General features: G+C 55.3%; 2 protein-coding genes across 4 annotated transcripts in view; both read left to right on the top strand.

The window, feature by feature from the left end:
• Window positions 1-3203: 3203 nt before the first annotated feature.
• Window positions 3204-3578, top strand: LOC311624786 (peptidyl-prolyl cis-trans isomerase A-like; the record flags this gene model as incomplete). The annotated part of the gene is made up of 1 exon (XM_084888402.1): window positions 3204-3578. One exon carries the CDS (start codon window positions 3204-3206, stop codon window positions 3576-3578), a length of 375 nt encoding a protein of 124 aa, XP_084744528.1.
• Window positions 3579-8707: 5129 nt separating this feature from the next.
• The window catches only part of NFATC2 (nuclear factor of activated T cells 2), a 152436-nt gene continuing 148471 nt past the window's right edge, over window positions 8708-12672 (top strand). For 2 of the 3 annotated variants that reach the window (XM_084886990.1, XM_084886989.1), the window contains exon 1: window positions 8708-8974. In XM_084886990.1, coding sequence (XP_084743116.1) covers window positions 8905-8974 — 70 coding nt within the window. In that variant the 5' untranslated portion in view covers window positions 8708-8904. The remainder of the gene's footprint in view (window positions 8975-12672) is intronic. The other variant, XM_084886991.1, reaches the window with a different exon arrangement.

Here is a 12672-nt window from a genome sequence, read left to right on the forward strand (position 1 = left end):
AGTTCAGGCCCACGCACAGGTGCCCAGAAAACTTGTCTGATGCATAAAGGAATGAATCATTCCAGTGACAGCGGGCTCACCACCGTAGAGGATACTTCCTCAGGGCCTTTGCACATGCTGTTCCCCCTGCTGTCTGCATAGCCAGTTCTCGGACCTCATTCAGTGCCGCTCAGTGCCACCTCTTCCGGGAAGCCTTCCCTGACCACCAGCTAAACCCGGCTCTTCCCCTGGTCCTTCCTACCTCCTTGCTCCACATTGTTTTTCTCGGCACACACCTCAGCAAGGGCAGTACATCATTTTTATTACTCACGGCTGCATCCCGGGCCTAGCATATTGCAGTCCTTGGCAGTGTTTGTTGAATGAATAAACAAAGCCACAAGATAGCCCCAATTGATTTTTAAAATACGAGGAGAAAAATTCTAGTTGTATGCACCCCAGATATATTTTTTTAAACGAATGAAAGCCTGAACGTTTTAAGCTTGGCCCTCAGAAGAATGCAGAGGAGATAAACTTTTCCTCCCCCTCCACCCCCCTTCCTTCCCTTCTGCACACAGAAGGAGAGAGGCAAGCCAAGCCGATCGCAGCGCTGAGAGCCAAACGCCAGTTCCCTCTCGCTCCACGTCAGCACTCCAGCTTCTAGGAAAATCTTCCCCGTCTCGGAGGGCCCGGGGCATTCCGAGGGCTGCCGCTGGCCTAGGTCACAGCCCCGCTCCGCAGGCGGGCGGGGGCAGCACAGGCCGGGCTCTCTGGAAACTCGCTGTCAGCAGCAGCCCGATCAGCTGGCACGGAAGGTCGGGGCTTCTCTCCAGATGCCTTGGAAACCTCCCTGTTGGGTCACATTCCGGCCGGGGGGACCCTGGGATTACCAGGGCTTGGTGGCCGCCAGCGCCGATGGGGAGGTAGCGAGCTTCAGCACTTCTGGGCTGGAAAAAGCAGTGCCGGGTATTATTTTGGGAACAGACAGTCAGGAGGAGCTCCAAGAGCTGATGGAGGAGGCTATTAAAAGCAAGACAATGTACTTCGACACGAACCAGGCCGGGGAGACACCTCGTTCCCTGCCACGACCACGGAACTGGGCGTTCTTTCCCCATGAGGTGAGCCTTTCCGTCCCTTGGAGATGGGGAAAGCCTCTCCAGCTGCCAGCCGCCGCCTGCGCCTTCTCCCGGCCAGCCCAGCTGGGCATCCCATCCGCCGCCTGGTCCCTGTGATGGACGAGGTGAGGGTCCTGGTCAGCCAGCTGGGGAGGCGGCCGCACAGCCGTGCGGGGAGCCAGCGCTGGGAGGACCTCGGGCTTGGCTCTGGAGCCGGGCTGCCACTGTCCCCGTTCCCACCCTGCCTCCCGCTTACTGTTTGGCAACCCAGGTCCCTCTCTGTGCCTCAGTTTCCTCACCTGCAGAATGGGGGCGATAGTCATCGTCACCCCACGGAGTTGCTGTGAGGACACAGTGCGTTAGTCCACGCGGAGGGCTGGGGGAGAGCCTCTCCCGCAGTCAGCACTCCGCAGACATCCGATAGGATTATTTACGGAGCGCCCACCAGTTCCAGACCTCATCCCAAACCCCGGGGGAGACGGGCATGCCCCACTTTCCGAGTCTAGCGGGAGATGAGTCAGAACCAAGTAAATAAGCAGATGAGACAATTTCATGGCCTGTTATTCGCCCCATAAACCGTTTTGAGGTCCAACCATGTGCCAGGTGTCCCTCTCGGGGCCGAGGACACGGAGTGAATACAACTCCGTCCCCGCCTTGTAGAGCTTAGAGTTTAGCTGCGAGGCAGCGGAGGCACAGAACACTCCATGCACCCATCATTGGTTTGTGGTGTGACGTGTCACCCAGAAACGCACAGAGATTTGCAGGGTGGGGTCCAGGTTTAGGGCAGAGAAGCGCGTTAGGGAGATGAGGGTCATTGGAGAACACTTTCTGAAGATGACGCTTACACTGAGGTCGGGGGATGAAAGAAGCCAGTCATTGAGAGATTGTGGGACAAAGGGGAAGGGAAGAGGCTCACCGGCCACGAGGTGGGACCAGGACGAGGAAGGGCAGTGAGGCTGGAGTGGGAGGGCAAACGGGAGAGGGAGGGAGACGAGGTTGGACAGGTGGGCAAGGCCGGGTCTTGGAGCCACTGAATTATCGGCTGTTCCCCGCAAACGCAGTGGCCGAAGGAACAGTGTATTCACCACCGGTTCTGTGGGTCAGAGGCCCCTTCACTGGGTGATGTGGCTGCGTTATCTGAAGACTCAGCTGGAAGCCTCCGTTCCTTCCCACGTGGACCCTCCAAAGGGCTGCTTGAGCATCCTCACAACATGGCGGCTGGCTGCCCCCAGAGCGAGTGATCCAAGAAAGCAAGGAAACAGCCTCAGCAGCCACACACTTCCTATTGCTGCTGTCGCTCACTGCCCTCCCTCGGCATGGTGGCCTTGTCTGCCGAGTAGAAGCAAGGCCCTTCCATCTCTTGTAGTGTCCCCACCCCATTCCTGCCACTCCGCCAGAGCCAGTCCACGAATAGATATTTGATGGGGAGCTTCTCAGGGCAATTGAGAGGACACAGGCAAGGCAGTGCAGCCTAGTGGGTAAGGCTCTAGAGCAGGGGTCCTCAAACTTTTTAAAGTGGGGGCCAGATCACGGTCCCTCAGAGAGCTGGAGGGCCGGACTATATGAACTACTAATTCCTACTGTAACACCTCGGCTGCGCTCACTGCCCAAAAAACCTGGCGGGCCGGATCAGACTCCTCTGCGGGCCGCATGTGGCCCGTGGGCCGTAGTTTGAAGACCCCTGCTAGAGCCAGGTGGCTGCGGCTCAGTTCCCAGCTCTGCCACTTACTGGCTGTGCAACCTGGGGCAAGCTGCATACCTGTCTGTGCTACCGTTTCCTTCTCTGCAAAGTGATAATCAGGGTTGTGGGGAGGACTCGGTGCATTCACGCCTGCCACATACCAGTGCGGGGTAAGTGCTCACCGTGATGGGTGCATCAGTACGGGCAGACCTCCTTCTAGGGCACTTTGCTTTTCTGTGTTCCACAGCTGTTGCTTGCTTTATTTATTTATTTATATATTTTAAAAAATATTTTTTTAAAAAATTGATTTTTAGAGAGAGAGAGGAAGGGGGAGGGATCGAGAGATAGAAACATACATAAGAAAGAAACTTCATTGGCTTTGCAGACGCCGCTGCCCAGAGCCACCCGTGACCAGCCATGGTGAACCCACTATGTTCTTTGACATCACCATCGAAGGCAAGCCCTCGGGCCTCGTCTCCTTCGAGCTGTTTGCAGACAAAGTTCCAAAGACAGCAGAGAACTCCCGTGCTCGGAGCACCGGGGAGAGAGGGTTTGCTTACGAAGGTTCCTGCTTTCACAGAATTATCCGGGGTTCATGTGCCGGGGGTCACTTCACACGCCGTAATGGCACCGGCGGCAAGTCCATCTACAGGGAGGAATTTGAGGATGAGAATTTCATCCTGAAACACACAGGTCCTGGCATCTGTCCATGGCAAATGCTGGGCCAGCACAAACGGTCCCCGTTTCTCACCTGCGCTGCCCAGCCTGAGTGGGTGGGTGGTGAGCATGTGGCCTTCGGGCGGTGACAGAAGGCACACGTATTGTGACAGCCATGGGGCGCTTTAGGTCCAGGAATGGCAAGACCAGCAAGAAGATCACCTTTGCTGGCCGTGGACATAACTTTATCTTTACCACCAGACCATTCCTTTGGTAGCTCAGGAGAGCACCCCTCACCCCCCAATCTGCTTGGAATGTTCCGTAATCTTTGTGCTCTTGCCATAGTTCATTGGGTTCCATAATTTCCTTCCCCCTTCCCAGTCTGGCTGGATTGCAGAGTTAAGTGTATGATTATGAAATAAAAACTAAACAGTTGTCAGTCAAAAAAAAGAGAGAGAGAGAGCCGGGACCTGTTTGGCTCAGTGGATAGAGTGTCGGCTTGCGGACTGAAAGGTCCCGGGTTCGATTCCAGGCACGGGCATGTACCTTGGTTGCGGGCACATCCCCAGTAGGGGGTGTGCAAGAGGCAGCTGATATCCCTCTCTCTTCCTCTCTGTGAAAAATCAATTAAGAGAGAGAGAGAGAGAGAGAGAGAGAGAGAGAGAGAGAGAGAGAGAGAGGAAGGAAGGAAGGAAGATCCTTGACTGCCTCCTGCACACCCCCTACTGGGGATCACAACTGGAGCACCTGCCCTGACCAGGAATTTAACCAGTGACCTCTTGGCTCATGGGTTGATGCTCAACCACTGAGCCACAGAGGCTGGGCAGATGTTGCACTTTTAAAAAATTAAAGGCAAGAGACCCTGTACCAGCAAAAAGATTCCGACTCACTTCATTGCAATACTCGTTTAACTGTGGTGGTCTGGATCTGAACCGGCAAATCTCCGAGGCATGCCTGTCAGTCTCCCATTTCCGCGTCTCACACACCTGTGTCTGCCTCACTTTAGACACACCTGTGTCTGTCTCGCTTTCTGCCTTTAGACACGTGGACGTCCAGAACGTTCTCAGCTGCTGTCCACCTTTCAGCCAGGAAAGGGCTGATGGTCAAGGTGACGGACAGGTGGAGATGACACCTGGGTGATCAGTGCAGCGAGAGGACCAGTGAGGTGCCTCATCACGTCCCTTAGAACATTTTGGCGTTGAGTCAGTGGTACGCACAGGAGCAGCAAGAGGGCCTCCGCAGAAATACCTGCGTTTCCTATTTATGAGGCTGTCAGAGGGGGGAGCGTCTAGAAAGAGGCTTCCCCGGTGAGTCAAGGTCTCCTGCAGCCCAGATGGCATGCCGGCTCCCCAGCCCTTCTCCCCAGAGCCACCTGGACGCCGGCTATTTGCTTTGATTCGGCTCCGATGGCGCTTTTTCCTCTGATGCCGGCCCGCTCCCGCCCAGCTGAGAGCCTCTAGTTCTGGGCGCCTCGTGGATAATTGAGTGGGCAGAGGCTCCCCACCCGCCCCCCTCGGAGCATCCCTTCAGAAAAGGGGGAGTGCTCCGGAGAAGTGAAAAACAGTGGGTGGTTCAGTTCAAAAGGACAAAATATTTCTTGCCCTGGCACCAGGAGAGGAAAGAAATTGTCTGAGGCCCCGAAGAACAGCTAAACTAAGAAGCCGAAAGCTGCAGTCCATGAGGGCAAATTAGGTGACTCAGCTGCGACTCCCCTGGATCCAGTCCTCGTAGCATGAATGCTCTTTAAAAGGGAAAAATGCTTAACGCTGACAAAGAGTGGGCTTTGTAAAGATGTGGCTTAGTGCTGATGCTGCCGGTTTCCAAACGGCAGTCCCTCCGGGCAGGCGGCACCTGCGGAGATCGCCGCAGGCCTCCTGGGCCGGGGCCTGGGTGGGACCGGGTCTAAAATTATCCCTGATAATGAGGCTGGCAGAGGAGGGCCCGGCATGCTCACTTCCTGCCTCCATTCTGGCCTCCAGGACCCCGGCTCCCAGGGAGGCCTCGGGAGGCAGGGGCGGCCGTGCCAAGGACACGGGCCTTGTTGCCCAATGAAGATAGGTTCAGGCTGGGATGGTTGTGTAGACCAGTGTTTCCCAACCTTCTCTCATGATGAGAATCACCTGGTGGAGTTGTTAAAACACAGATTCCTGAATCCCAACTAAGAAGTGCTAAACTAGGATTTTTGGGAACATATAGGTAAAATTGTATACTTAACTAGTGCTCTAAGACAGATTTTATATACAGAGCACTAAGTTAGGTATGCAATTTTACCTATATGTTCTCAAAAATTCTAGTTTAGCACTTCTTAGTTGGGATTCAGGAATCTGTGTTTTAACAACTCCACCAGGTGATTCTCATCATGAGAGAAGGTTGGGAAACACTGGTGTAGACATTAACCCACAGAGCCTCAGTTTGCTCATCTGCAAACAGGACTCACAGCATGGAAGCCAGTGTATGGTGTGTGTGTGTGTGTGTGTGTGTGTGTGTGTGGTGTGTGTGTGTGGTGTGTGTGTGTGTGTGTGTGTGTGGTGTGTGTGTGTGTGTATGTGGCGTGTGTGTGTGTGTGTGTGTGAAATGAACTAGATGGTGGAAAGAACCTGCTTCATGCTCTGCATGTAGCAACTGCTAACTAAAAGGAGGCTTGGAGGTGAAGGGCATGGACTGCAGTGCCAAACAGTCTTAATCCCCGTTAAGTCACTGCTCGCTCCTTTTTTTTTTTTTTTAAATATATTTTATTGATTTTTTTTTTTACAGAGAGGAAGGGAGAGAGCTAGAGAGTTAGAAAAATCGGTGAGAGAGAGAGACATCGACCAGCTGCCTCCTGCACACCCCCTACTAGGGATGTGCCTGCAACCAAGAAACATGCCCTGGACGAAATCGAACCTGGGACCTTTCAGTCCTCAGGCCGATGCTCTATCCACTGAGCCAAACCGGTTTTGGTCACTGCTCACTCCTTGAGTGTGTATGGAAAGCTTTTTAAAATTTAATATACATTTCAGCATTTATCATATGCCGGACTGTTCTTAGCATCACATCCTGACATCAAACTCTGTGGAAGGCATGGATAGTGCACCCATTTTACAGAGCGGGTGAAGGACTCCGGGGCAGAACCAAGGGTCTGATTCTAGAGCCAGTACTTTTACTCTGCCTGGCAGGTGCCCTCACCCAGTGCTGCTGATAGAACTTCCCACAGAGCCGGGGTGTTCTATTCCGAGCCGTCTGACTCCGTGGCCCCTCGCCACAGGTGGCTTTTGACCGGGAGAAACGTGGCTTGTACCACCAAAGAACAGACGTTTACATTTTATTTAATGGTCAATGACTTTAACTTTTCATAGCCACAGGCGGCCAGTGGCTACCATATCAGGCAGCACAGAGCTGACCCCTCTTCCTGTGAGTGTATCACTCTTCAGGGTCAACAGCAGGAATTTATCGATGATCCGAGCTCCGAGCCTGGCACAGAGTAGCTGCTAAGTTAGGGGCTGCTCTTCGCAGTGCCGCTACGTAGAGAGATTGTCTCCGGAAGACGATGGTCTGCAGGCGGGCAGCGATACAAGGAGGTTTCACGCAGGCCTTGGGTGGCCAACAGGTCCCGGCACGCCCAAGAATTCCCCATCTTAAAACTGGAAGCGTCCTCAACCCCAGGCAGACCAGAACTAGCCCCCTTGCCTCAGATGGCGTACAGAGTCCACAGGAAATGGGGGTCCCTCCGTAGGCTCCCTAAAAGGGAAACTGAGGCTCACAGAGGGCAGATGGCTTGCCTGTGGCATTTGCCACAGGCAAGCCATCTGCCCTCTGTGAGCCTCAGTTTCCCTTTTAGACAGTCAGGGAGAAGGTCTCTCTGCTTGCAGGTGGCTGCAAGGAATTCAAGGTACAAAGCTCGGAGCACAGCAGGTGGGCAGATGGGGCTGGCCTTGTGAGGAGGAGCTTGGTGAGCTGTCCAGTTGGCTGAGACAGGCTTCCTGGGGAGGTGGGTGGGGCTTTTCCCTGTAGCTCTCTGTGGGACCGCGTCTTCAGCAGGAGGTGGTCATGCACGGGAGCCGAGGTGTGGAATACAGGGCGGCCCCACGGGTGGGACCAGTGCCTCTCCAGTTCAAGTCTCTCGGTAAGACAGCGTGTGGGTGCGTGGGTCAGCGTGTGGGCGCCTGATGAGTCACCGGCTCTGGTGCTCCCCGGAGTTTCATCAGAGCTCGAGGGAATATCTGGACTGGCCATCTTCAAAGCTGGCCTTATCGCTGGGCCCTGACTTTCCCCGCCCCGCAGGCAGGCCAAGAGGCAGCGCTAGGCTGGGTGCACAAAGAGCATCCTGACAGCCCAGCGTCTGGCCCTCTCCCCACCGGCCGCCCCGGCTCTGTGGCCCCTGGATGGGAGCACTTCGGTGGGGGCCCCCGCGAGGCATCCCACCCGAATGCTGGAGACCAGCGCAGAGTTCACGACATCCCGTCCCTTTATTTTCCTGTTTATCCAGAGCATGTGTAAACACACGGGTTGCCTGGTTTCGGCGTCTCTTTGGCCATTTCATTATTGCTGGAGCCTCTGAGCATCACTGGAAACCTCGGGCTTTCTAAATGAATCTAAAAATACACTCTTTGAGAAAAAAAATCTTGGAGTTGGACAGAGTTGACACAAGGCACAGTTATTTATTTTTTTTCCCCTCGTCCCCTCCCCTCCCCCCCCCCTTCCCTTTCCTCCTCCCCTCACTATCCCCAAATACAAAAAAAAAAAAAAAAAAAATCTGGGCAGCTGGAGGCCCGAGGGTCAGGGAAGGGCCCCTGGGTCAGTGTCCAGGGGGCTCAGGCCTCCTGGGGTGCTGGTGTGAGCCCATGGCGGCTTTTACTGGGAGGCGCCCGCTTGGGAGCCGGGGGGCTTGGGAGCCCCGGGATGGTTTAGCAAAAGCTGCAGGGGGCTCGGCCATCCTTGCAAACTGCCGCCTGCAGCCTCTGCAGGGCCGGCTTGGACACTCGCACGCCCCCACCCCCTCGGCTCTGGCGGCCGCATCCCTCCCTCTCCCTGACTTTGCTCGCGAACAATCGGGGACTTGTGCTGGCGGCCGAGGGAGCCACGGCGCTGGCTGGCCGCGGAGGAGGCGACGTCATGGATTCCTGAGTGTGAAGTTTGCAGGAAAGCCCTTAGTTTTGGAGATGGACGGGATCCAGCGGTTTCCATGGCGCTGGGTAAACAGGAGGAAACAGTGAGGGAATCCCGTTATTTTACTGCATTGAAAGCCTATAAACACGGAGCGCCGGGAAGGAAGTCGCGTTCCCTCTCGAGTAAGCCGAGCGCCGAGCCGCGCCGCCTCCAACGAGCCGGAGCCGGGAGCCGGGAGCCGGAGCGGAGGCGCGCAGCTCCCGGGCCGCTCGCAGGCTCCGCGGCTAGGGCACCCCGAGAGCATGCTTTAGAGGACGGCGCCCCCGTGGCTCCTGGTCTCCAAAAACAGAGCCCCTCTCGCAGCGCGCGCCAAGCCCCCGTCCCTTCCAGATGCAGAGAGAGGCTGCGTTCAAGCCGGGGCACTGCCATCCCCTCCGCATCATGGGGTCTGTGGACCAAGGTAACGAACTCGCCCCCCCGCCGCGGCCGGTTCTCCTCCCGCCCCCCAGCCCTCCCCTCCTGCTCCTCTCTCGGGCGGGCAGCGCTTCCGGCTGCTGGCTGGCTGCGGGGGGCCGGGGACCCCGGGGACCCCGGCTGCCCGGGGCGCACAGGTAGAGCGGCCGGCAAGGAAGCGCCCGCGCCCGGCCCGGGAGGGAGGGCAGGGGGCGACGTGAGGCCGCCGGGCAGCGCCGGGTCCCACGCGGGATTCCCTGGCGCCGTGTCCCGGGAGCTTCCCTTCCGTGGGACACCGGGCGGACCGTCTCTCGCTACTAACCGCTGGCCGCTTAACCGTTTCAGCACTCGGCTTTTGACAGCAGATGCTCCGCAGCTGCACTGCTACTATTATTTCTATTTAGTGTATCATTTAGCTTTTTTTTTTCCCCCTCCTCCCCTTTTAGGAGAGCAGGCTTGATCTTTTTACTATATAGCAAACCTAGCCACGAAGACTTCGCTTTTGAAACAGATACAGCAGCAGATGCGCTGGGACATTTAAACACCCCCTACCCCACTTTTTTTTTTTTTTTTGGATGTGCCTGGTGGATCCAGTCCCGACTCCCGCTTTAAAGTGCAGTGTACCATCAGTTTGTTTTGCGATCTGATTACACCCTGCTCTCTGTATTTCTGCCTCTTTTCCTTCTCGCGGATTTAGCCCTGGAATCATACTCCTCGGATCTGGCGGGAGGGGCTTCACGTATAAGAATATGTTTATGAAAACCTGCCATCCGGCTGGGCGGCGAGGCGTGCGGGCGGTGCAGTCGCGCGTGGGGCTCGGAGAGTGGGGACCAGGCGATGCGGCTGCGTGTGTGGGTCTGAGGCCAGCCCTGCCGGCGGCGGGGGCACTGCCCAGCGGGCAGGGCTGCAAGAGTTAAGTGAAATAAATCCGCGTGGGAGGAGTTAGCCTGGTGTCATAAAAGCAGAGCTGAATGTAGGTTTTGTGCTCTGCGTGGCTGATTAAAGTTCTGGGGGGGTAGAAATGACAATTTCAGTAAATAAACCTGAGGGTTTTATTTTTTATTTTATTTTATTTTATTTTAAACCAGAGTGAGGCCACATGCCTTGGTCGGGTGAATGGTGTGCTTTGCCTCAGTGGCACATATGTTTAGCTGAGTTGCACTTTGAACGGTGTAACTGGTACCCGAGTACCCTGGCCTCTGCTAATGGTCAAGCATGTGACATAATGGCAAAAAAAAAAAAAAAATTACTAATATTGCATCACCTGTAAAAGCGGTGGCCTTAGATAGGTGACAGATACATAAGGACACGAACTGGTTTTGGCTGTCACACATACCAACATGGGGCTGGGTGTTATGATGGTGGGGGTGGGGGGTAGACCAATGCCAACGGAGGGAGCGCTATGTGGAAAGGAAGAGAGCGAGAGGGAGAGGAGAGAGAGAGCGAGTTTGGAAGAGAAGCAGGGCTTCTGATTGACTCTGCGATCTGATAGGAGCCTCACATTTTGGGGTGCTGCCCCACCTCTGCTCAAGCTGGCTGTGCTGTCCCCGCCCCTCTCTCCAGGTGCTGAAGTCCGTGCATCATGCGTGAGCCCATGCGTTGCCTCCCCTCCCAGCCCATGCTCATGTGTGCAGGGATTGTGAGTGTGTGCGTGCCAGTGTGTGTGTGTGTGTGTGTGTGTGTGTGTGTGTACACATGTGGGAGACAGGGCACCACATTGTTCCCAGCGAACCGCACTCGGCATTCCAAGGCAGCTGGGCACACAGGATGCAGTTCCAGGCATCAAAGAGCTGGCGTGAGAGCCGCTTCCACCGTGCCCTGCTGAGGGAGAAGCCAGTGCCCCTTTAAACCCAAACACCACGTGAGCTCAGGGACAGACCTGAAGTGTGCCTGCAGATGGGTGGGGCCGTACATAGCGAAGAGAAATATTTGCATGGCAGGAAAACACTGACCTTGCTGTGCAGCGTTGGGTCAAGGCTCTGGGAAAACTGAAGATCTGAGAGAGGTGTGTTCAGTTTTATCTGAAGTGGGATGATGGAAAGTATTTCAGGAATAAACACGTCCAGCACGAAGCTCTGTTCACTCCCAGGCTGGAGCTCCCTGCTTTCTGCTTTGGTTAGAATTTCTGTTTGGCCACATCATACCGTGTGATCTCGGATAAGTGCCTTCACCGCTCTGCGCCTCAGTTTTCACATCTGCAAAATGGGGCCAGTAATACCGATGCCATGCTCACAGTCCTTGCTCATGCTCACAGTCCTTGCTCGATAAATGTTAGCTGCAGTTCCTATTGAAGTTGCAAAACAATAACTTACATGGATACAGAAACTGGATTTTGCAACAAGAAGTTGCTGAAGAGATGTAGCACTCTAAACCTCTCCGGGAGCTTTTGAACTTACTGGGGCTCTGTAGTGAGACAGGTTGGGCCAAGATGGCGGCCGCAAAGCCTCAGTTTCCTCATCAGCAAAAGGGAAAGATGATCGTGTTGACCTCACAGGATTGAGGTCCTGTGAAATCACACACGAAAAATGCTAACGTCGATGCTTAGCCTGCGGTTAACACACATGCGATGTTATTGTCTGACGGTGGAGGACGGTGGGAGGCAGTCACACACGGTGGGAACTCGCGTGCTGTCTGTGGGGGTGAGAGCAAGCGTGTAGTGAGCGCTGGCTGGGAGCCGCCCACCCACCCCCGTGCTTGCAAGTCTTAAGTCTTTAATTGTCCGGGCAAGCATGTTGCTAAGTTGTGCAGTCACCTCCTGCACGTAGGAGGACCGTGAGGCACAGAGAGGTGCAGTAACTGGCCACGGGCGGCCCAGCGGAGAAGTGGTGGAGCCATCATCTGTTTTTATTTATTTTTAAAAAATGTGTTTTTATTTATTTCAGAGAGAGGAAGAGAAAGACAGAAATATCAATTATGAGAGAGAATCTTCGATTGGCTAACTCCTGCACACACACACACCCCCCCCCCCCCCCCCACTAGGGATCCAGCCTGTACTCTGGGCATGTGCCCTGACCGGGAATTGAGGAATTGAACCTCCCGGTTCATAGGTTGATGCTCAACCACTGAGCAACACTGGCTGGGCCGGAGGCATCATTCGAACACGGGCCCTGTGTCTGGAACTCACTAATGTTACCATAATTTTTATAATAGAAGAGCAGACTGAAGGGCTCCACTCCTTGACCCTTGGTTCTTCCCCCACCACCACGTTATTTCTTGGTACATCCCAGAAGGATAGGAGGGGAGTGTGGGCGGGGGTGGAGGGAGCCAGCATCATCGTTAAAGATGGGGAAACTGAGGCGGCAGCTGGTTTGTCCGAGCAGAGAATGATCGGGGTGGGCTCCCTGCTTCGCCTTGCCTCAGGGAAAGGGAAGGACAACGTTTCCACTTTCCTCCCGAAGGAGACTGGCCCCCGGCGGCCAGGAGGCTCTGAGCCGGCTCCGCTTTCTGTTTCTGCCCAGAACAGAGGCCGCTGCAAGCGCCCTCCAGTCTCCCCTTTTCTCAGGACTTCAGAGAGAAGCTTCTCCGGCCCCTTCACTGAGACTTTCCCTGAGGACAGGGGCTGGGCTCCCTATTCCTGTGAGTCTCCACTGGGCTCTATTCCACACCCAGGACATCACCAGCTGAGATCTGGGTGAGAGGTTCAACTCTGGGCTCTGCCGCTCCTCACTAGCACCCACACTTCCTGTGCCCCAGTCCCCCCACCTG

The sequence above is a fragment of the Pipistrellus hanaki genome (assembly GCF_964339955.1).
Source record: "Pipistrellus hanaki genome assembly, chromosome: 6".
Lineage (NCBI taxonomy): Eukaryota > Metazoa > Chordata > Mammalia > Chiroptera > Vespertilionidae > Pipistrellus > Pipistrellus hanaki.